This window comes from Enhydra lutris, unplaced genomic scaffold, assembly GCF_002288905.1.
Source record: "Enhydra lutris kenyoni isolate GAN:26980312 unplaced genomic scaffold, ASM228890v2 scaffoldscaffold96, whole genome shotgun sequence".
In the NCBI taxonomy this organism is placed as follows: domain Eukaryota; kingdom Metazoa; phylum Chordata; class Mammalia; order Carnivora; family Mustelidae; genus Enhydra; species Enhydra lutris.
Window position 1 is genome coordinate 3,085,881 of NW_019154180.1, and position 23,126 is coordinate 3,109,006.

At 58.2% G+C, this 23,126-nt stretch overlaps 2 protein-coding genes across 4 annotated transcripts in view; one reads left to right on the forward strand and one right to left on the reverse strand.

The window, feature by feature from the left end:
- Positions 1–3,897, reverse strand: part of LOC111139175 (B-cell receptor associated protein 31) — a 28,377-nt gene extending 24,480 nt beyond the window's left edge. The window contains exons 1-3 of one of the 2 annotated variants that reach the window (XM_022491357.1): positions 3,820–3,897; positions 2,629–2,764; positions 764–864 (exon numbers count right to left, since the gene is read on the reverse strand). In XM_022491357.1, the coding sequence (XP_022347065.1) occupies positions 764–864; positions 2,629–2,720 (193 nt within the window). In that variant the 5' untranslated portion in view covers positions 2,721–2,764; positions 3,820–3,897. Of the gene's footprint in view, positions 1–763; positions 865–2,628; positions 2,765–3,780 lie in introns of both variants that reach the window. The other variant, XM_022491358.1, reaches the window with a different exon arrangement.
- Positions 3,898–4,436: 539 nt separating this feature from the next.
- On the forward strand, positions 4,437–21,494 carry LOC111139178 (ATP binding cassette subfamily D member 1). Of its 2 annotated transcripts, XM_022491362.1 has the most exons (11): positions 4,437–5,612; positions 8,262–8,442; positions 10,396–10,412; positions 13,749–13,847; positions 13,943–14,111; positions 14,486–14,580; positions 17,033–17,178; positions 17,602–17,747; positions 19,762–19,846; positions 20,066–20,191; positions 20,338–21,494. In XM_022491362.1, exons 1-11 carry the CDS (start codon positions 4,713–4,715, stop codon positions 20,546–20,548), a joined length of 2,175 nt encoding a protein of 724 aa, XP_022347070.1. In that variant the 5' UTR covers positions 4,437–4,712; the 3' UTR covers positions 20,549–21,494. The 2 variants fall into 2 exon arrangements, with proteins under 2 accessions (XP_022347070.1, XP_022347069.1); XM_022491361.1 differs by lacking the exon at positions 10,396–10,412 and having other exon boundaries at positions 13,705–13,847.
- Positions 21,495–23,126: the final 1,632 nt, after the last annotated feature.

Genomic DNA, 23,126 nt, shown 5'->3' on the forward strand with positions numbered 1-23,126 from the left:
GCTCCTGGCCTGTTCAGAGAAGTCCTGCTTGAACATATCCCATCAGGTGCCAAGACATGAGGAAGGAAAAACGCCTAATGCTGCAGCTAGCGGATAGTGCCTTGCACATTCTCCCCGAACTACATCACAAAATGCTTGCCTTCCATCTTAGTGCCGTGAGGGCCCAGGCACAAATCTCTGAGCATGCCCTGCGACCGGCTTATCTTTCAAGCCTGGCTGGTGTGCACCTCAACCTAGTGTTTATAGAACTTCACAGCCAGAAGGACCCAGAAAGACCTGGAGCCTGACCCAATCCAGAGAGCTCTGGGATACGCTGCCAGGCCTCTTGGTCCCCCTATGCTACGGGACACAGCAGCTTCCTACCCAGCCCTGCTCCCTAATCATTTGGTCGCTCAGTCCCTTATGCATAGACTGTCCACGTGACTGAAGAGCAGTGCTGCTTCAACCGAGCTCAGCATGGACCCATCTTCTCTTGGTTTCAGTTCTGGAATGATGTGAGGAGCCAGTCCAGGAAAGGGAAGTGGTCATCACAGGGTGCATAAAGTCTGCTGGTCAAAGTAAAGGTCTGGGCTAGCAGCCAGCAGTACTCTGTTTGGGGATGAGGAACCCTCTTCCCAAGAAGACAAAGACACTGAAGGGGTCTGTCTCTGAGAAGTCCAACTCGTAGGTTACACGTGGAACACGGCACAGGGCTTTGCAGCAGAGGCCATGCTGTGGCAAAGGGTCTGGGGCACACAGCTGCCCTCAGCCATGGTTCACTCACCAATGACCAGCAGCACAAGGATGACAATGAGGACTACAAAGAAGGTGTTGCCATAAGTAACTACCAACTCCACCAGGCGGGACTTGAAAATCTTCTGCCATCTGTGAAGAAAACAAAAAGGTTGAAGAAACAAATATCCACTTCAGACCCAGGGCCCCGAGAACAGAAAGCCAGTCTTGCACTCCTCTGCAATGGCGATCTTGAACAGACTCAGGTGCAAGTGCCTGCAGTTCTCCAATTTAAGACATCGGGTCAAGAGTGCGGGGGAAAAAATGCTTGTCCATGCTCAGAGATGCCTAAAACACACACATACATACACACACACATACACAAAAACCCCAAAACCCACACTCTTAAAAACGCTAATAGTTTCTGGGGAGGGAAACAAAAATGTTCCTTCATATTACCATTCAAGAATAATTCTCACACAGCGTACTATAGCTTCAGAGGCAGGGAGACGGAAAACTTTCCATTGCATTCATCTACATAATGTTCAAAATGCTTGCCATATACACATTATTTCTTCAAACGGTTTCTCCACATGACAAATGTGGGTTCATCTAGACCCCCACTGTCCTGGATTATTACGAAGCAGACCCAAGACTTTCCCTCATTTCCTTCCATAAATACTTCAGGATGTAACTGTCAGTAAAAAGCCTTTGGAAGGGCGCCTGGGTGGCTCAGTGGGTTAAGCCGCTGCCTTCGGCTCAGGTCATGATCTCAGGGTCCTGGGATCGAGCCCCGCATCGGGCTCTCTGCTCGGCAGGGAGCCTGCTTCCTCCTCTCTCTCTGCCTGCTTCTCTGCCTACTTGTGATCTCTGTCTGTCAAATAAATAAATAAAATCTTTAAAAAAAAAAAAAGCGTCTTTGAAAATGGTTAACACCGTCACAGTGCTATCACCAGACCTCAAGAAAATGAAAAAGAATCCCTCATTATTGGAGCCAGAGTCCCCAAGTCCAACTGTTGCAATTTTTTTTTAACACCTGGTTTGTCTGAATCAGAACCGTCAAGAGTTCTGACTGTGCATTTAGTTGATAAGTAGCCTCAATCTCTCCTCACCCTCTCCTGTCTTCTTGCTGAATCTACTTTTTGCAGAAACCAGGTTTTGTCCTACAAAGCTGCCCAGATTGCAGCTCCAAAAGGGCCTCTTCCTCTACATTTCCTCTAAATTGTGTAAGGCATGAAGAGGTTCAGATCTGGCTTTTGACAAGAATACTTCTTAGACAATTACATGTACTTCCTATTTTATCATATCAGAGATCTGTATTTTTATTTAAAAAGTTTTTAAAACCATTAACAAAGGTTCAGCCTTATTTATAATTTTCTAATTAAAATCAGAATGTGTCCACATTTTATGTGTAATTAAAAGTTAATTTCCAATTAACTTTGAACAGATCCTCTGTTCGTTAAAAGGAATATGGCTTCACCACTCACAGGCTGGATAATGCTCATGAGGCTACTATGCAATGCCAGTGGGACTGGTTGGGAGGACAGAAGTCACCAGTTCAGCTACAACATGACCCCATGGTGCAAGCCTTCCAGACGCCATACTGCCACCCCCTGAACCCTAGGGCGGAGGGCAGCATTCCCAGAAACATAACTAGAAATAAATCTTCTCCCTCTTGGAGCATTCTGAAGGCCAAAAGGCAGCACGCACAGGAAAGGAATTCAAAAAGATATGACAAAGCAAAACTGTGTGGAAGGTTGACAATAATAAACACAACCCCTGCCACCTCAACCCCAGACAGGTTCTGCCAGTTTCCACCTGGCCCCAATTCCAGGGTCTTACCAACCCTGCATGCAGAAGCTACCGGGCTCGGCAACAGTCACCGTTCTGCTTGTCTGCTTGGTCCACAGGCCATACCTTTTGGGAGAAATGAAGGGAATGCAGAGAAGCAGCACAGCAAAGACCTCCGCATAGAGGAAGGCGGCAACTGCAGTCCACTGCAGACTCATCGTGCTGCTAGAAGGTTTCCAACAGTGAGATGCGAGGTTGTTTCCTGAAACGACACAAAAGGGACAGAAGCTGTTGTGAGAGCTGGGCAGCCACTTTTTACCCTCTACCCCAGCAAGCTACTCCAGTGTTTTCGAGCCACTGGCTGAAGCTGGGCTCAGCTCAGCAGGGAGACATGGCCAACCGTGCTCAAAGGCCTAACAAACTCCCATTTGCCAGCACGGAGTTACTCGCTGCCCTCCGGAATGGGCATTAAGAGCCACCTTTCCGGCGAATTCCTTTCCCGACGGAGTTCAGCAAACTCCTTATGCCTGCTCAACTGGGAAAGCGTTAGGAAAGATTATAAAGACGGGAGAAAATTCTCAACATCCATCGGGCCCACTACTTTCCCAGTCAGCCCGGGGCGGCAGTGTTTCGGTAACGCACTTTCTCCGAGAGCCGCGGCGCCCCCACAACCCCCTCCCGGGGAAACCAGGAGGCCCTTCCCGCCCGAGCCTTTCCCACAGAGCCGAGAGAAAACCTGCAGCCTCCCCCCGGGTCGAGAGCAGGAACTAAAAAAAGCCTTCCGACGCCGCCGCATCGGCCTCCGATGAGGTGGGAGAACTCGGGGTACCTCAGAAAGCCCACAAGAGCGACTCCTACCGGGAGGGAGTCGGAACCAAGAGCAAATGCGGGTCTCGAGTAAGCACCTCATAGCCCCATCCAGGGAAAGTTCTAGAAAAAGCGGTCTTTCCGGAAGCCAGAGGAGCCCCTGCCGACAGCCCTGGTCTGCCACAGCCGCCCACCCGGCTCGAGTCCCCCCAGTGCTCCACCCGCGCGGCACTTCGACGCTGCCCCAGGCCGCCACGCCCTCCCCGAGCCCCACCCCGGCGGCCTCTCCCGAGGGGCTTCGCCACCGCCCGTCGCCGGCCCTCACGCCCCCGGGGCCCAACTCCAGCCACCGCCCTGACTCCCCTCAGCCCAGCCCTGCCCCCGTACTCCCGGCTCGGCCCTCGGCCCCGCGCCCCGGGCCCTCTCCGCACTACCCGCCGCTGCCCCCCGTCAAAGACCCGGACGACCTACGTGGCCGCAGAGCCCAGCCCGGCGCGCGAGCACGCTCACCGAGCTTCCCACAGCCAACGCACACGCCCCGCTGCCGCCGCCACCAAATGATCCCACCGCAGCCCTGGCCCCGCCCCTTCCCCCCACGGCCGGAAACCGGAAGCACCTGCCGCGCCCCGCCCCCCGCTCCCGGCTCCCTACCGCACCCAGGCCCCGGCGACTCCGCCCACGGCCGTTTTTCGCCCCGCCCCCCAGCCGAGGCTCCGAAGCCCAGGACTGGAGAGGAGGCTCCTAGAGGCTGGGCGGTGACGCCTCCGGCGCGCCGACAGGAGGGGCGGGGCCTTGGCGGGAAAGCCCGGGCCCGCTTGTCTGGCCCGCGCGGTCCTCCCACGTCTCAGTGGTCTGGGGAAGGGGCGGGGCCCAGTCGTGGGGCGAGAACGGGGTGGGGCTCGCCGCGCCCGGGCTCCGCCTCCCGCCCCTCCTCCGCCTCCTCCCCTTCCCCTCGACTCGCCCCTGGGAAGGGGTGGGTGGTGGAGTCACTGTCGGCTTCAGACAGGCTGCGCCGGAGCGGACGGACGCGCCCGGTGCCCCGGGGAGGGGCGCCACCCGGAGAGGAGGAGGAGGCGGAGGAGGAGGCGGTGGAGAGGAAGAGACTCCCTCTTTGCTGACACCCCCCCTCCCCCCTCGAGGCTCTGACCCCAGGGGCTAGGGGCCTGACAAGTTTCTCCACTTTGGCTGCCTGGAGAGGCCGCTACCCTGGAGGGTCCTGAGCCCACCGCACTGGGGGCCCCAGCACCGCCCCAGTGGCCTAACGCGACCATCTCAGGGACCACTGCAAGGTTTCCAGTTGCCTAGACCAGGAGCCAGGGGTCAGAGCAACAACCCTTCCAGCCACCTGCCTCGACTTCTGCCTCAGGCACCAGCCCCAGCCCTGTGCGTCCATCCCAGGTGACATGCCGGTCCTCTCCACCCCCCGGTCCTCGCGGGTGAGCACGCTGAAGCGCACAGCTCTGGTCCTGGCCCTCACGGCCTATGGAGCCCACAAAGTCTACCCTTTGGTGCGGCAGTACCTGGCAGCCACCAGAGGCCCTCAGGTACCAGCAGGGGAGTCCACACAGGAGGTGTCCGGGGCCGCAGCGGCCAAGGCCAGCGTGAACCGGGTGTTCCTGCAGCGGCTCTTGGGGCTCCTGCGGCTGCTCTTTCCCAGGACCCTGTGCCGAGAGACGGGGCTGTTGGCGCTGCACTCGGCCTTCCTGGTGAGCCGGACCTTCCTGTCCGTGTACGTGGCCCGCCTGGATGGCCGGCTGGCGCGTGGCATCGTGCGCAAGGACCCCCGGGCCTTCGGCTGGCAGCTCCTGCAGTGGCTCCTCATCGCCCTCCCCGCCACCTTCATCAACAGTGCCATCCGGTTCCTAGAGGGCCAGCTGGCCCTGTCCTTCCGCAGCCGTCTAGTGGCCCATGCCTACAGCCTTTACTTCTCCCAGCAGACCTACTACAGAGTCAGCAACATGGACGGGCGGCTTCGCAACCCTGACCAGTCCCTGACGGAGGACGTGGTGGCCTTTGCCGCCTCCGTGGCCCACCTCTACTCCAACCTCACCAAGCCACTCCTGGATGTTGCCGTGACCGCCTACACCCTGCTTCGCGCGGCCCGTTCCCGCGGGGCCGGCACAGCCTGGCCCTCAGCCATTGCGGGCCTCGTCGTGTTCCTCACAGCCAACGTGCTGCGGGCCTTCTCACCCAAGTTTGGCGAGCTGGTGGCCGAGGAGGCGCGGAGGAAGGGAGAGCTGCGCTACATGCACTCTCGCGTGGTGGCCAACTCCGAGGAGATCGCCTTCTATGGGGGCCACGAGGTGGGGCAGGTCGGGGTACTGGGCCCGGGGCGGGGGGCAAATAGCCGTGGACAGCGGGCAAAGCCCAGGCCTGGCTGGGGCTCCTGCCAGACGTGCAGGGAGGTCACAGAAGACGAAGACTGGGGATGGCAGGTCCTGGGGCTGCCCAGATTTGGGCTCAGAAATGGAGAAGCAGGAAGGCTGGGTGGGGACTGCCCTGGGCCGGCTGCCGGCTTCCGCCAGGCCACTTCTGCTTCCTCTCCATCTCCGGGTGGTTGTCTGGGCCTCAGAGCTGCGGATCCTAGCAGTTTCCCATGCCTGAGCTCCCTGCCTGCTCCACTCCTGCCGCCGGCCGGGAGGAGGCTGCTGCCACCTGGGAGCAGGGACAGTGGGGCACGGCCTGCTGCCTGGCCCCATGTGGGCCCCCCAGGGCCTTTGAAGGCCGGTATCTGGCCAAGCTGGTGGGCCAGGTAGGCTGGCATTATGGGCGTGACTCAGCCCAAGCGGGGCTTAACGAGCAGCGCCCAGCGCAGCGGCCACAACAGTGGCAGCCCGAGGTACTTGAGGTCAAAGCCTCCGCTGCCTGAGCCTGCAGGCCAGCCCGGCTACCTGCTCAGCCTCCTCCACAGGCCCCCGGCCAGGGATGCCTGGCCCTGGCCGCCACCGCGGCAGGACGCACTTCCTGCCGGCCCAGCAGCCACCCTGCACCCCCTCCCAGGGCCGCCCTTCCGCCTGGGTTCCAGGCTCGCAGCTCCCCAGCAGGCCAGGCCTGCCGGGAGCCTGGCGCTGGAAAGGTTACTGCGGGCCACTGCTCCCTTTATCTCGCTTCAGCCCCTCCCCTTCCTCGTGCCTGGGGTTGCCGCTGCCTCCAGCCCTGCTCTCTGCTACTCCAGTTTCGGTTCCCGAGGGCTTCCCGAGGGAGGGGCATGATGGTATCCACCTCCTGAAGGCCTGTATGTCCTGTCTGTCTCAGGTGGCCTTTGTGCCCGGACCTGGTCTCACTGGCTGCTCACTGGGCAGAGGCCATGATCTTTTTTTTTTTTTTTTTTTTTTTTTTTTTTAAAAAGGCTTGTCCCTAAACTCTGCAGAGGGGGCATCCCGCGTGTAGGCCAGGCTCCAGATTAGGAGAAAACGCCTGGTGTGTAGCTACAGCCCATCTCCTTTCCCACACGTCGGACTGCAGGGCTTTGGCGGACTGCCACGGCCTTGGGTGAGGCGCCCGCAGCTACATCATCAGCCCCGGCTGGCACTCCTGCCAGCTCCCAGCACGAGCCTGGATTGCCTGGGTGCTCAGAGGAGGCGTGCTTGATTCAGGAACCAGGATTGGCTTCAGTGCAAAGCCAATCAATGGGCCAGACCTGGACAGTGGGGCCAGGAGGGCCCCGGTGTATGTCCACAGCCTGTCTCTTTTGACCTCGGCTTAAGGGCTAGAAAGTGGTGTGGGGTGATGGGCCCTCGTGATTGCCTTTACTCTGCAGGCGTGTGGCTCCCGCCACTTCCACCAGCTGATGTCTCTAGGGGCACTAGTCCAGGCTCCATTCAACAGGTTAGAGAGGAGGTGACTGGCTGGAGGGCAGACATCAGTGTTCTGTTCTCATTGAGATCTCGCGGAGGAGGCTCGTTCAGATTTTACTCGCATGCGCACGCGCGCGCACACATAGGTACAAACTTGCTGGTTTGAGAACAAGTAGGTCAAAGCATCATTTATGAGAATCAGGTTCTCTCCTAATGACTCTGCCAGCATGGTCCAAATTGCACACGTCTGGCTGCCCCCAAGCGATGTGAGCTTGGGCAGGTCCCTTTGCCTCTTGGGCTTTGGCGTCCCCAGTACAGTGGACATGAGAGTACACATAACTGTTGTAGGTGATGAAAGTCAAGTGGAAAGTCAGGTGTGAAAGTACTTGGCAGAGGAGATGGTGCCATGCTGGGCGGCTGTGCTCAGCTGGGGGTTGGAGGCAGGCCTGGGGCATGCCCCCCCCTCGCAAGTAACGAGCCAAGAAACCCCCAACCTAATGGCCACCTTGCCATGACCCAGTTCCTGGCGCCTCCGGTGTGCCTTCCATTTCCTTTGGCGCCCCCTCATCCAGACCCCATGGGTGCCCCTTTGCCCAGCCGTGGGCAGCCTGAGGTCGCGGGTGGTGTGGCCAGTGCAGGGATGGAGAGGCAAGGGCAGGGCCAGCTTGGGAGCCTGCCCGCCAGGTTTCTGTGGGAGATTGCGGCATGTGGTCCTCATCCAGGGGAACCTTGAGCAGGTTGGGGAGGCGAGGCCAAAGCAAGTGCTGCCCTTTGCTTGGCTCAAGCTAGTACCCGCCCCCCACCCCCAGCATTTGCCCAAGGATGTCAGCTCCGCAGGGCAAAGAGAGGGGCACGGTAAGTGTCCCAACTAGAGAGGTGCAGTGGAAGGAAGGGATGGGAGTGGATCTCGGGAGGTGGTTGTGGTGAGTCCCTTCTGCGTCACGACGGTCCCCTGGTACCATGATGTCAGGCAGTCCCGAACTTTGACAGCCGGCCTCTGTAAATATGGCCCGGTCGTAACCCTCAGCCCTTGACCTTGTCCTGGCCATCCAATAGCATGGCATGTATGAGTGGTGCTTCGAGCTTCTTATGGCCTCCATGGGAGCTACCACGAAGCCCCCTGGTCTCTCACTGTCCCCCCCCGGGCCCCCACAGGTGGAGCTAGCCCTCCTTCAGCAGTCCTACCAGGGCCTGGCTTCGCAGATTCACCTCATCCTGCTGGAGCGCCTGTGGTACATCACACTGGAGCAGTTCCTCATGAAGTACGTGTGGAGCGCCTCGGGCCTGCTCATGGTGGCCGTGCCTATCATCACGGCCACCGGCTACGCAGAGTCAGGTGAGAGCTGAGGCTGCCATGGGGGCGGAGCCCTCTCCTGTCCCCTCCCCCCCGCCCCCGGGTCGCTAACTGCAGGGCTTGGGGGGCCCCAGAGCCCGGCCCACCCACCTGCCCCTTCCGCTGGGGCCCTGAGGCCCAGCCAGTATCCCGAGCTCAGCAAGGGTCACGCGTCCTTGCTTGTCACTTTGGCTGGTGGGTCATTGGGCTTCCTGTCTCGTCCTCCTGCTGGGAGTCTTCCTGTGGCCGCCTTCTGAAAGGTTAACACACGTCCTCAGGCAGAGTTGCTGTTAATGTGGAGCTCCTCCCCCACCTAGCCCTGAGAAAATTCTAGGGACCAGCCCTGCTAGTGTCTGGCGGAGCTCAGCGTCAAATTCGCTTTCCTGTTGTTTATATTACCTGGCAGTTGCTTTATCGGGTCCCTGTGTGTCTAAATTCACCCCTCTGGTTACCGATTTCTTGGCTCACCGGTCCTTTTCCATAGCCCAGTTACCTTCTTACAGATAGAGATCTTCTGGAAGTTCTTTCTGCAAGACTTTTCGTCATGGGAACTTGGAGACTATTTTGTTGTCTGAACCACTTTTATTTTACTCTTTTCAGTTACCTTCTCTCAGCCCCTCAATAATTGTCTCTGTTGGACAATCTGTCATCAGCATCTGTGTCCCTCTGGTCACTTTTCGACTTTTCTTCTCTGGCATCCTGCGGTTAACCTACGAAGTGTTTGCCAGTCAGTTTCTGTTTGTCCTGCTTGAGATTTGTTGTATGGCCTTCATATGTTCAGATTTTCCATCATTCTGGAAAATTCTCCACTGATCTTTTATGCTCGCTTGTCCGTGAGTTTTCTTTTCAGCTGCATCTGATTTGTTGTTTTTATTTTAATTTTTAAATTTCAGTGACTATTTCTTTTTTTTTTTTTTAAAGATTTTATTTATTTATTTGACAGAGAGATAGATCACAAGTAGGCAGAGAGGCAGTCAGAGAGAGAGAAGGAAGCAGGCTCTCCGCTGAGCAGAGAGCCCGATGCGGGGCTCGATCCCAGGACTCTGGGATCATGACCTGAGCCGAAGGCAGAGGCTTTAACCCACTGAGCCACCCAGGCGCCCTCAGTGACTATTTCTATAGCTTCCATTTGCTTCCCTTTCACACAGAAATGTGAAAACAGACATTTTTCTCTTCAGATAGAAATTTTAAACTGTTTTCGTGTCTGATTTTCTCATCGTTTGGACTGCTCCTTTTTACGCTCCGAGGTCTCTCTCTCTATCCAACTATTCGATTATCAGAATTCTTGGGAATCTAGGCTTTATCTTTTGTCCGCTTGCTCTTCGCTCACGGTGAACTGGTTCCCTGTGGGTTTTGCAACCAGACTCCCATGGGAACCCTGAGTGGCCTAACCCGAGGAGTCATTCCCCAGTGTGGTCTGTATTTGCTTTTGTTGGGGGCCAAACATGCCGGCGCAGGTAATTAACCACTTGGAGGCCATTTTACCTTAGCTTCTCAGCTTGGGGAAGAGGGGTTCCTGAACTTGGAGGCGGTATTAATTTGAACTCCAGACACATAATTATAGATTCTTAGAGAAGACCTTTTGTTTCTAGAGGGCTGGCAGCACAAGAGAAACTTCCCTGTCTTCTCCCATCTCTGGAGATTTCACGGGAGTACCTAATGGCTGCTTTCTCTCTGTGTTCCTGAAATTTCCCTTACTTTTCTTGGAGCACAGTTCTGCTTGAAAAGGTGTTACACTTCGGGGTCCCTGGCCGGCTCAGTTCGTGGAACGTGCGACTCTTGATCTCCAGGTTGTGAGTTGGGAGTCCCATGTTGGGTATAAAGCTTACTTTATAACAAAACTAAAGGTGTTATATTCTATGCAATTTGGTAGTAAGGGGGTTTTCTATTTTGTAAGACTTATTTGAGAGAGAGAGGGAGAGAGCGCACACGGCGCACACAAGTGGGGGGCAGCAGAGGAAGGGGGGAAGCAGGCTCCCCGCTGAGCAAGGAGCCCAGTGCAGGGCTCAATCCCAGGCCCCCAGGATCATGACCCGAGCCAAAGGCAGACGCTTAACTGACTGAGCCACCCAGGCGCTCAGCAAGAGGGTTTTCGACTACATATGAGTCTCTCCCTATTTGTGTCTCTACCTTGGGGCTTCTGTACCGTTGGCTGTCCTTCTCTGGGTGTCCCCAAGGGGAAGGATCTAATTGGAGGGGGCTTATTACTTTCCACCGCAAAAGGCTTTCATAAAGGGTGGCCTTGACTTAGGCCCATGTACCAGACCCAGTCGGCACCCCTGGCCTGGAGCGTGCAAATCCACCCACGACAAAACTCACCTGCTACCACTTTCCTCCATAGCTGGCCTTGGAGCCCATCTAGTCCCCAAGGCCTCTCCCTCCTGTGAAAGCCTAGGACTTTCTGGACCCTCTGCTCCACCAGACTTTGTGGGCAATTCAAAGAAGCATGAGTGCTTGTCCCTGGCCTCGTGGCCCTTTATAGTTAGTTACTGTGAAAATGTGAAACACTCCTGCCTGCCTTGCTCACTCTACCGTCTTACTGGCCTCCTTGCTCTTCCCCTGAAGCAAGGCTTCTGCCCCTGGGCCTTAGCAAGTGCTGCTCGCTTTGCCGGGAATGTTCTTTCCTCTGATGAGACCACCGCCCCCCGCCATCCTCTTCCCCGTCCCCGCCTCACTGCTCTCCCAACACCCAACGCCCCATCTAGTCCACTTCCCCATTTCGTCTCTTGTCGCTCTGCCACTTTGGGCTGCTGTGCTCAGTGGAGGCAGGGATTTTTGTTTGTTTTGTCCTTGCTATATCCCCGGTACCTGGAGGCTAGTGAGGGCTGTGGGTGCTTCGAGGAAGCTGAAAGCCCTGGGGACCTATGGGAGGAGGCAGACACTTACCAACTGGGGAAAATTTAGGTCCCTTTGCCCTTCTGGCCTGCTAGAGCTGCAAGGCTGGAAGGCCCAGAGGAAGGACGGCCTTGCTGTGACCAGCTGCCTGGTGTTCTGCCTCCAGGCACTGGTCTTGGCTGCCTGAGCCTCCGAGGGAACCTACAGAGGGTAATGAGTTCTGTCTCCAGGGGGTGCCGGCTGGTGCCAGCATGCCCCCAACAACTGCAAACCCTTTCCCTTTGTGTGTATCCACTGTCAGGCTTTTAGGACATCCAGGGAGGATAGCTTATGCCTCCCCTGCCTGTTGGGGGCTATGTCCCTGGGGGCATGGTGGAAGGGCAGGCCCAAGACTATAGACCGCCAGGATTAGTCACCACCCCCCGCCCCTGCCACCCTGTCCTGTTTTGGGGATTCCTGGGCCAGGCCCAAGAAAAGGCAATGCAAGGCAGTCAGGCCGTCCATCCCATGCCTTTTCCACTGGGTACTGCCCTGGAAGCCATCTGCCCCAAGCTGGCTTCCTGCCCCTTCCCACCCCACCCCTGCCGTCATATCCCTAAGGCTTCCACCTCGAAGTGACATAGGCCCCTGGAGAGAGTCCTTGCGCCTTTCACGGGACCTTCCTTCCTACCGCTTTGGCCCCAGAAGGCTCAGCTTCCCCCGAGTACCCCAGTGGGCACTGCTCACTCTCCCACACCTCAGGACCTTCAGAGTCCGCCGCCCCCTTGCTCCCCATCACCTTTTCCAGAACATTCCTTGTGTAAAAGCCCTGCCTTCCTGGGAACTCTAAGGGTCATGGGAGTTAAAACCACTGACAGAAGATGACTGAAGTGAGCAGCCACAGGGTCTAGACTGAAACAGAAAAGGAGGTCAGGAGAGAGAAAAAGGCTCCCTCGGAGAAACAGGGGCATCAGGGATGGCCGATCTCAGAGAGGCCACAGAATACAGTGTCAAGGGATGAGGTGAGGGAGAAATGGGGGTAGCACTGGAGGTCCAAAAGGGACATTCATGTTGGAAAGTGTCAGGGGTCCAACAGCTCTGGGCATTGCACGGTGAGGTGCAGGTGTGGCCCCGAGAGGCGCTGCCATCATTAGTAGAGGGCACTGAGCGAGGGCAGTTTAGGGGAAAGGAGCTGGTCGCGCCGGAAAAGAAAGCCCGCTGCCTCGTGGGTCATTTTCTCATCCAGATCATTGAGATGTAATTAACATCCCATACAACTGAGACTTTTAAAGTGTATAATTAAGTGGTTTTTAACATATCAGTGAAATTGTACGACCATCACCACTAAGTCCAAAACATCGTCGTCACCCCAAAAAGAATAGCGGTCACTCCCTCCCCAGCACTCCCCAGCCCCCAGCCCCCACTCTTCTTTCTGTTGCTGAGGATCAGCCCCTTGTGAGCCCTTCCCGTGAATGGAATCACGCAATCTGCAGCCTTCGGTGCCGGCCTTCTCTCACTCAGCATCACATTTTCAAGGGTCATTCATGTTGTAGGTTGAATCGGCCCTTTAATGCCTTTCACAGCCAAATTATCCACACGCACCACAGTTCCTGAGCTGTCCATCCACTGATGGACACTTGGGCCATTTACGTGTTTGGATAGTGATGAATCGTGCTGCCGTGATCATTTGTGTACAGGTTTTCGTGTGAACATGCATTTTTTGTTTCTCACGGATGCGGTCCCAGGAACAGAACGGCTGGGGCCCATGGTAACTCTTTGTGGAACTTTCTGAGGAACCGGCAGACTGGTGTCCACATGGGCTGCACCATTCTGCAATACCCCACCAGCCATCCTCGTGGGCGGGAAGAAGTAGTAGCTCATTGTGGTTTGGATTTATGTTTCCCTGATGACCAAAAATGTTGAGCGCCTTTTCATGTGCTTGCTGGCCACTTGGAGATCTAGGAAATACCGTAGAATTTTCTCTTCAGATCCTTTGCCCATGGTTTCCTTGGGTTTTCTTTGTTGTTAAAGGGGGAAAGTTTTTTTTACATATTCTGGATATGAGACCCTTATTGGACATGTGATTTGCAGGTGTTTTCTCCCAACCTGTAGGTTGTCTTTCTGCTTTTTGCATGGTTCCCTTGGGTGCCTAAAAAGTTGTAATTTTGGTGGAGCTCATTTACTGTTTTTCTTTTGTTGCCTGTGCCTTCGGTGTCGTATCTAAGGAGCCATACATAATCCCAGCTCAGAAAGACTTACAGCTGCTCTTTTCCCAGAGTTTTCTAGTCTAAGCTCTCACGAAAGTTAGTTTTTGTAGGTGGTGTGAGGTAGGGTATCTTCTGCAACCGGATGCCCAGCTGTCCCAGCACTGTCTGCCAGAGAGACTCTCCCTTCCCCTCGTGAGTCCGATTTGATCTTCCACTGCCCCCTCCTTCCCACTGCGCTCCGCAGATCCCGAGGCAGTGAAGAAGGCGGCCTTGCAGATGAAGGAGGAGGAGCTCGTGAGCGAGCGCACAGAAGCCTTCACCATCGCCCGCAACCTCCTCACAGCTGCTGCAGATGCCATCGAGCGGATCATGTCATCCTACAAGGAGGTAAGCCCCCCCCAGCTCAGCGCCACCCCCTCCCGCCGTGCCTGCCCCCTGTACCCTAGCTGGCGCCATCTGAGCTGAGGTCACCCTGCCCGCAGGTGACGGAGCTGGCGGGCTACACAGCCCGAGTACATGAGATGTTCCAGGTGTTTGAAGATGTCCAGCACTGCCGTTTCAAGAGGCCCGGGGAGCTGGAGGACACTCAGGCGGGGCCCGGGGCTGTGGCGAAGCCCGGAGCCCGCATAGAGGGGCCCCTGCAGATCCGAGGTAAGGGCACTAAAGAAAGAGATGAAGTCCCTGAGTAGAGGGGCTCACTCTCCAGTATGGGCAGCAACGGAAACTTCCAGACCACAGCAGGGGCCAGGGTGCTGTGGAAGAGGGGCCCAGGCATCCAAGCCTCCATTACAGGAGTGCCAGGAACAGAGGGTTTTACAGAGCAAGGGCGGACGTTGACATTGCCCCTCCCCTCCCCCGACCCGAGCACGGCACCAGACACCGTTCAGGGATAGTCTCATGGAAGCCCCACCATATTCCCGGGGAGCCCCGGACCCACGCGCGGGTGGGGTGGGGGCGCGTGGAACCCACAAGAAGGCAGGGGGCGCTGCTGCTCCCTCCATTCGTCCATTGCATTCTCTCTCCAGGCCAAGTGGTAGACGTGGAACAAGGAATTATTTGTGAGAACATCCCCATCATCACACCCACGGGAGAGGTGGTGGTGGCCAGCCTCAACATCAGGGTAGGTCAAGAGTCAACCCGGCTCTGACTGTGGGTTCTGTCGCAGTGCAGTCATGAAAGTGGCAATTACCAGGAGTGGCCAAAGGTCACCCAAGGGCTCCTGGCCCTGGCTCCATCATTGCCACCCCCCACCCCAATCCCTGAGAAGCCCAGGACTTGGGGACTCGGTTTCAACTCCAGTGACCTGAGCTTAAGGTCCCACCCATCTGCTTCAAGAAGCCCCCAGGATAGGTGTGTGCTGGGTGCGCCTGGCCCTTGGGAGGGCCCTCAGCCTCTGCAGAGGCCGTCTGTGAAAAGCAAGTCCTAGTGGCCACCCCCACCAATCACCTGGGTCCTGAGCCAGAGCTTCAGACAGGATCAGGGAGTGGGAGAATGAAGGCGAGACCTGTGGGTGTGGGGTCAGTGCCAAAACGAGATGGAGTCATACATTCATCCCCAGGCGGGGCCCTGGGAACCAGAGATAAGCTGGAGGGGTACTGCCCTCAGGAAGGCCCCACACTGGGTCACCTCAAGTATTGCAGATGTCCCCAGTTAGCTGCCCAGGATCCTGTGGGGGCCATGGGAAGGGTGGTCCTGTGTGTGAGGTGAGTAGAGGTCACCTGAAGCTTACCCCAGGAGCCTCAGGGTGGATGGGCAGCAGGAGGAAGAGGGCCTCTCCCAGTGGACAGGCAGACGACAGGCACTGAAGGGGCAGGAGCGTGGAGCTGGGGGACCTTGGGGCGTCATGTTCCTGGCTGCAGAGCCGGGTGGGTCACTTGGAGTCACTGCTGGGCAGGGAGTTACAGGGAAGAGGCAGGTGGGGGGTCTGGGCCTGGTAGTGCTAGTGGAGGCTCCTTTCCTTGATCTGCTGAGAGGGGCCCTGAGAGCCATTTGGAGGCGAGGCACATTTCGTTATCCCAAGCAGCACGGGACAGTGGTATCATCCCTGTTGTCCCTGGCCGTGGTCACTCTTGGGGTGTGGCAGGGAGCCACAAATGCCGGGTTTTTCCAAGGCAAACGACTGCCCCTGCAGGCCCAGTGGCAGCTGGCGAGGGAGCAAGGCCAGGTGGGGAGGGGTGACTGGGACAAGAGCGGGGGTGGGAGGCGAGGTGGAAGCCAGGCTCTGGGGCTGGGAGGAGCAGTTCCCAGGCAGTGAGGCAAGAAGGATGGCAGAAGAGGGAGAGGCACAGGGAAGGAGCCCAGGGAGGCTGCCAGGGTGCTGACTGGGGGAGAGCCAGGCCTGACACACTGGCCCTTGCACATGGATCATGGAGGAGGGAGGCCCAGCCTCCCCACCCCCGGACCTGTGAGGGCATTTATGGTCTAACAGGACCACGAAGGGAGGGGCTGGGGCAACAGGAGTGGCTTCTCTCCGGGTTAAGGCCAGAGGCCAGATCGGGGCGCTGCGGAAGGGTCTGCTCCAGGCCTGCCCCAGTTTGGGTGCTTTACTGGCCATCAGTGGGGTTCTGGACTTCCAGAAGCCTCGTGTCGAGCTCTGCCCTCCTCCTCACATGGCCTTCCCCCCGTGTGCATGTCTCTGGGTCCAAATGATCCCTTTTACTAAGGATGCCAGTCACGCTGGATTACGGGCCCCCCCCCCCACTCCAGGCTGACCTCATCTAAATTTAACTAATTATATTTGCAAAGTCTCTTTTTCTAAATAAGATCACATTCTCAGGTCTTGGGGATTAAGACTCCAATGTGCGTCCCGGGGGGCACCGCTCCATCCATAACATGGTCTCACTCAGACCTCTTGGGGACTGCACGGCAGTGTCCCTGCTAGGTCACACTGTGAGAGAGCAGAGCTCAACATGGCAATGAGGGGGCAGGGGCTGGGCCCCAGGGGTCCTTCCATCTGACCCCCTCCTTTCTGCACACCCCCACCCCCAGCTCAGCTGGCCTCTTTCCCCCAGCAGGCATTTCCATAAGACCAGCAGGTACCACGTAATGGGCTAACTGGGGAGCCTGAGCGGCTTGTTGCTGAACCCCGGGGTCCCAGAAGCATCTGCCCAGTGCCCTAGCACCCGCAGGGACAGTGAGGCCTACAGGGGCAGCAGGATTGGCAGGGCATTAGGGACAGAGTTGGAGGTTTCTTCTGTCCCGCTAGAACCCAAAAGAAAACACCTTTCCCAGGACAGTTCCTCAAGGGAAAGCAGCTCTGTTGGGGAAGTAAAGACACGGGAACTGTCCCGGTTAGTCCAAGAGAGGCAGGACGTCAGGGAAAGAGGGTGACACTGGCTCTCTGGGGCCTTCCTCATGCTGGCCCCATGCTCTGTGGTGCGTGTCAGGGGCTGGGGGGCCAGGCCTGGACCCAGAACAGGTGTGTGGTTAGGGCCCTGGCTCCTGGACCTCGTCCTTCAGGCCCCACTGTCCCTCACTGGCTGCCGGGCGTGGACCCCAGCATGGGGCACAGCGGAGAGAAGGGAGGTGGGCGTGGCCCCCCAGGTACCAGCGCGGCTGCCGCTGCCCCGCAGGTGGAAGAGGGCATGCACCTGCTCATCACCGGCCCCAACGGCTGCGGCAAGAGCTCTCTCTTCCGGATCCTTGGCGGCCTCTGGCCCACGTATGGCGGCGTGCTCTACAAGCCCCCACCGCAACGCATGTTCTACATCCCCCAGAGGTGAGGGGAGGAGGGGAGCCCGGCCTCTACCCCTTCCCACGTGGGGCACCTGCCCCCGCCAGAGCCCGAGGGGCCACGCAGCCTCCCCCTGCCCCCGAGCCGTGGCCCTACTTGCCCGTGTGGTGCGTGTGCACGCAGAAAGGCGGTGTGGTGCGCATGCACCCGCGGTGGAGCGGTGTGGGTGTGTGTTGGTGCACGTGCGTAAGCGTGTCTGAGGTGTACATGCACCCATACGTGCGGGGGGTGGGGGGCGTAGCGTGTGCGCACTGCGTGTTGTGTGTGCAGGGGGGCCGGTGGCGGGGATCGGCGGGCCTTGAGCACACCCCACGCCCAGCTCCCGGGCCATAACCGAGCCCACCCAGGCGCAAGGGGTCGGGAGGCAGGGCCAGGCCTGCCCTGTCCTGACGGGCGGTGCACCCGCAGGCCCTACATGCCCGTGGGCTCCTTGCGGGACCAGGTCATCTACCCAGACTCTGTGGAGGACATGCAAAGGAAAGGCTATTCAGAGCGGCACCTGGAAGCCATCCTGGACATTGTGCACCTGAACCACATCCTGCAGCGGGAAGGAGGTAGGGGAGGACGTGGCCCATGTCACTGGTCAGCGCCAGGGAGGGAGCCGTCCATCGGTTGCCTTCTGTTCCGAGACTGCTGGGGAGCCTGCTGCCACCCCCACCCCTGCCTCCCTCTTGGTCCCCGAGGGATGAAGAGAACTCCAACATCCAGGAGTCCAGAGAGCTAGGCGCCCTGGAAAGCGCCACGCATTAGGGTGCCCCAGAGCTCACTGGACAAGGCAGGCCTGGCACAGCAGGAGGCATCCAGCAGGGGACGGGGTGGGTGCTCACTTTCCGCTCTGGACGCCCTCTCCAGGCTCGGACTCAGTGGCTGGGAGGGCCCTGTGGGCCAGGCGGGGAGCCCTGGCTTTCCCTGACCGTGAAGGAAGCCTTTGGAAGGCTCTAGGCAGGGAAGTGACGGGTTGGTGTCACATTTTAGCAAGAGGACAGACCCTGGCGTGAGCCAGTCAGCTGCGGAGAAGGTGAGCCCAGGGTGTGTGTGCAGAGGACCTCTAACACAGGAGGCAGGAGAGAGCCGGAGGGGACGCTTGGGTTTCTGGCTTGAGCCTGGGAGGTGCCATCCCCTGGGAAGGAGACTGCAGGACTGGAGGGACAGGCTGGTAGCAAGAGAAGGCATTGGTCAGGGCTTGTCAGCTGTGTCCACAAATGCTTGCTGTGCCCAGAATGGGGGAGGAGTGGAGGGCAGCCCCGGTGCAGGGGGGAACCAAGGTGGGGCTGCACTCAATTTTTTTAGTGAGATCTGAAAAGCAGGGTTCAGCTTCCTGCCTCCATCACTAGGGGACGCTTGACCAGGCACCCTGAGCCCAGGAGCGCACACCCCCACCAACGCCTGTCTTCACGGGCACCCTGAGTGCCTGTTAGCACTGAGTTCAGCTGGGAGTAACAGAACCCCTTCCCCCCAACACTGGCTCAAATCATTCACGAGTTTATCTTCCTGTGACATCGAAGTCGTGAGGAAAGCAGGCGACAATCGACGGAGGCAGCCCAGCTCTGTGAAGGCCCCTCAGGTTGCTCAGCTCTCTGTGGCCTTCTTTCCCGAAGTCACCTCATGATCTAAGATGGCTCCTTGGGCTGTCACATCACATCCCAGGCCATGGGATGGAGAAAGGGGGAAAGGCCAAGGGTACCTGCCATCTGTCTTTTGAAGAAAGTTCCAGAAGCTGGCGCATGTGTAACATACTTAAACCGTATTGGCCAGAATTCGGTTCCATGGTGACACCTCACCTCAAGACAAGCTACAGCGTAGAGCCTTTTTTGTGGGGAACTTCCAGTTCCGTGGGAAGACAGACTGGAGGTAAGACACAAGGAGTCATCTCTGCTCAGACCAAGCCGTGACACAAACACCTGGTCCCTGCGGGTGAGAAGCCTTCTGGGGAGACCCCATCAGCCATCCCTGGGGCTCTGCCACACCCGCCGCTTCCCGTGGATGGACGCACTGGCTGGCTCTCAGGTCTGGCAAGCATCTGTGGGGCTGCTGCAGCAGGGTAGTGAGCAGCTCAGCCACCTGAAGCGTGCTGCGTCCCCGTGTGAGGAGTCAGCAGGGCCAGTCCCCTCTGAGGGCCGTGGGGGATGGAGCCATCCCAGGCCTGGCTGTCTTCTCCCTGTGTCTTCCTGTGGCCTTCCCTCTGTGCGTGTCTGTTTCCAGTTTTCCCCTTTAAGTGGGGACATGGTCCTGGGGGACGGGGACCCCCTCATGACCTCGTGACAACTGTCCCTTCTGTAAAGCCCGTGTGTGCAAGTAAGGCTATGTTCTGTGGTCCCAGGCCTCAGGATGCCCATGTGTCTTTTTTTGGAGGGGCCACAATTCTGCTCACAAGTCAAGATCAAGATCACCTCCAGATAGATAAGTGTCCAGGGTGCATGGACCCAGCCTTCTCCAGGGTCCCATAGGCCCCCGTGTCCCATTCTCACTGGTCTCTTTGGGCCCTCCTGCTGGCCCTGGGTCTGGGCCCTGTGCAGGTGCAGCCGCAGCCCTTGCTGAAGCCCACCGAAGCCCTTTGCCCCTGCCTAGGTTGGGAGGCCGAGTGCGACTGGAAGGACGTGCTGTCAGGGGGGGAGAAGCAGAGAATCGGCATGGCCCGCATGTTCTACCACAGGTGAGCTGGGGGCTCCCAGGAAGCCGAGTGGGACAGCCAGGTGCCCTATGGCCCTTAGGGGGCCTCACCCTGGCTTGGGCCCAGCCAGCACTGGGCACAAAAAGCAGAATCACTGCGCAGATCGGGATTCGCACAGTGGGCGGGGGGGGGGGGGGGGGCCAAGGCTTCTGTGAAGGAGGGTACACGACCCTAGCGCCTTTGCTCCCCACATGCACCCAGGCCCAAGTACGCCCTCCTGGATGAGTGCACCAGCGCCGTGAGCATTGACGTAGAAGGCAAGATCTTCCAGGCGGCCAAGGATGCCGGCATTGCCCTGCTCTCCATCACCCACCGGCCCTCCCTATGGTAGGTGCCCTCCCTTCCCACCCGGAGTTGAGAGGAGGGAGCACCCCACCTGCTGGGCGGCTGGGGCGTGGAGGGAGTAGGGGGAGGCCGGGCTGAGTCTCCAGGTCTCCATCTGAGCAGCCTCCGCTCCTCCACCCCCGGCTCAGGAAGTACCACACGCACTTGCTGCAGTTTGACGGGGAGGGTGGCTGGAAGTTCGAGAAGCTGGACTCTGCTGCTCGCCTGAGCCTGACTGAGGAGAAGCAGCGGCTTGAGCAGCAGCTGGCGGGCGTTCCCAAGATGCAGCGGCGCCTCCAGGAGCTCTGCCAGATCCTGGGCCAAGGCCCTAGAGTCCTCCAGGGTGCTCCTCTCCCTTGAGCCCTGGGATCACATGAAGGAAACGGCCTCACTCGCCCGCCCACCCCCGCGCCCGGCACGGCACTGCCGCAGGCCTACCCTGCATGCCTTTCCCTCTCAGGCCTTCTGGCGGTGAGCCTGCCCTGCCTAGAGGACTGCCAGCAAAACCACGTGCCTCTCGGGGGGCAGGGGGGGCTTCCCTGGGTGGGGCAGGTGGTCCTTTCTTCTCTTCCAGGAGGGGCGAGGGGTGGAGTGGAGCCCCCCAGCCCAGTCTGTGTGGAGCCTTGCATGGGGGGCTCCGCTGTCCTGACGCCGTAGTCCCCCTTATTCCCTTCAGTCCCTGGAGACCCCACGTGGCTACCACCCAAGCGGCCCACCAAGGCTCCCACCCTGTGGGACCCCCTTCCCACTGTGGAAACGGCCAGGCATGGCCTGCAGGCAGGCCGCTTGCGTGCCCCTCTTCCCGCCGGTTGTCTCCAGGAGCCCGCGGGAGAAAGGGCGGCACAGCATTTCTTAGCGAGCCATGGTAAGAATGTAGCCCCTGCCCATCTTGGCCCCTAGCCTTCTCTCCTTCCACAAGCTAATTTATTCGGTTCCTGCTTGGAGCCATCTCGATGGCCAATACGAGCACCCTGCCAGCAAGGGAGAGGCGGCCTGGGCCCTGGTCCTCCCACAGGCGGCCTCGCCCTTGAGCCAATCCCTGGCAGCCTGTGGCCCCGCCAGCCTACACTGCCAGCCGCCTCCGTGGGGTGGGGAGAGGTACAGGTCCACCAGAGGGGGAAACGGGTGCTGGGGCTGCCGGGCATGAGGGCACCCGTGTGCCCAGCTCAGTGCCAAAGAGGGGTCAGCCAGGGGAGCTGTCTCTGCAAAGCCAGCCCCCACCCACGAGGGAGACCCCACCACAGCCACCGCATGTGCCTTTCCAGGTCCTCAGCCCTCGATCCCTCAGTAAAAGCCTCCTGTGGAAAGTGCAGTCCTGCCTCCTAGCCTCTTGTCTGGTGGGGCTGGGGGGAGAGATGGGGAGGGGCAGCAGGTGGCCTGGGGTGGAAGGAGCAACCTCAGCCCCTAACCCCACCCAAAGACAACTCAGCATATTCTCCAGCCCACAGTGGGAAGGCAGATTTAACAACATTTCACGAAAACCTTGGCTGAGTGCAGTTAGGACTCGGGACCACTCCCGGGCCCAGTCCCTGCCTGTGGAGAGCCGCCGTGGGGTGAGCAGCAGAGTGGGCTGGGGGACAGGCCCAGAGGAGCAGGAGTCCCAACCCCATGGGGCAAAGGGAAGCAGGGAAGAAGGAGTTGTAGACCTTCTTGGAAGAGGGACTGCTGGCACAAAAGCCTAGGGGCCCATCAGGAGCGAGACACGAGTCATCAGTGTGGTGCAGAAGGCAGAGGAAGGGAAGGGCTGGAGCTGTGCCAGGGAGCCAGGACTGACTTCAGAGGCAAGGAGAAGCCGCCGAAGGATGTCGGGCAGGATGGAAACAGCACGCAGTCATGCCTGTGGCCGCCGGTGTGGAGGAGGGTTTGGAGGGAGGCAAGAGCGCACAGTTTGGTCCTCAGTCGGCTGCTGGTGGGAAGGGAGACAGAGCAGCCACTGTGAAAGCTAAGCGCGCGGTCCCCACAGGACCCAGCACTCCACTCCTAGGCTTAAACCCAAGAAAACTGAAAACAGGTGTTCAATCAAAAACTTAGATGTGAATGTTCGTAGCGGGGCTATTGGTGGTAATCAAAAAGCAAAAACAACCCAGAAGTCCATCAGCATGAATGGAGAAACCAGATGTGGTCTCTATACAACGGAATGCCATTCGGCTAAAAAAAAGAGTGAGGTTCTGACCCCTGCTACAAAGCTGGAGGAACTGTAAGAATGTGACACTGAGTGAAAGAACCCAGACAGGGAAGGAAGGCCACACACACCGACTTCCCTGGGAGGAAACATCCAGAATAGGCAAATCTATACAGACGTAAAGCAGAGCACTTGTTGCCACGGGCTGGAACTGTAGAGGTGATGGTCACACAACACTGGGAATGTAGTAAATGTCACCAAATTGTGCCCTTTAAAAGGGTTAATTTCATGTTATGTGAATTTCACCTCAAAAAAATAGAGCTATAGATAATCGATGACGGGTACATTGATTGAGTGATTGATTGATGATAGCTAGATGACACATGATTGCTAGATAATAGATGATACACACAGAGAGAGGATAGGCTATAGACACGCAGACAAGAGAACAACCACTTAAGGCAGCCCAGGCAAGGTGTGCTGAGGCTTGAAATCCCAGGCATATTAGAGACAAAAAGAAAGGAGGTGTGGGAAGGGGATCAGACTCGGGGGAAATGGAGAGGGATAGTCAAGTTGACCCTCGGGCTCTGGCTTAGGTGGCCAGGTGGGCAATGGCAGCGTTAGCTGGAGGAGGGGCCGGTGGTGGTTGAAGTCACAAGGAGACAACCTGGGGAGGACGTGCCCGGTGTTCCATCCGGGGGGAAAGACAGTAGCCTACATTTTACTTGAATTCGGGGGTTAGGATTTCGTTTTGATTCCTGGAGAGGTGGCGAATTCAAAGGGCTAGGAGCTGTTCCTTCTTTTCTTCCCAAGATT

Bases quoted from the DNA above. Each gene is read 5' to 3' on its own strand.
- LOC111139178 (XM_022491361.1), top strand. From the start codon at position 4,713: ATGCCGGTCCTCTCCACCCCCCGGTCCTCGCGGGTGAGCACGCTGAAG. The intron at 14,112-14,485 runs GTAAGGGCACTA...TTCTCTCTCCAG, and splicing joins GGGGCCCCTGCAGATCCGAG to GCCAAGTGGTAGACGTGGAA. The intron at 19,847-20,065 runs GTGAGCTGGGGG...ACATGCACCCAG, and splicing joins GCCCGCATGTTCTACCACAG to GCCCAAGTACGCCCTCCTGG.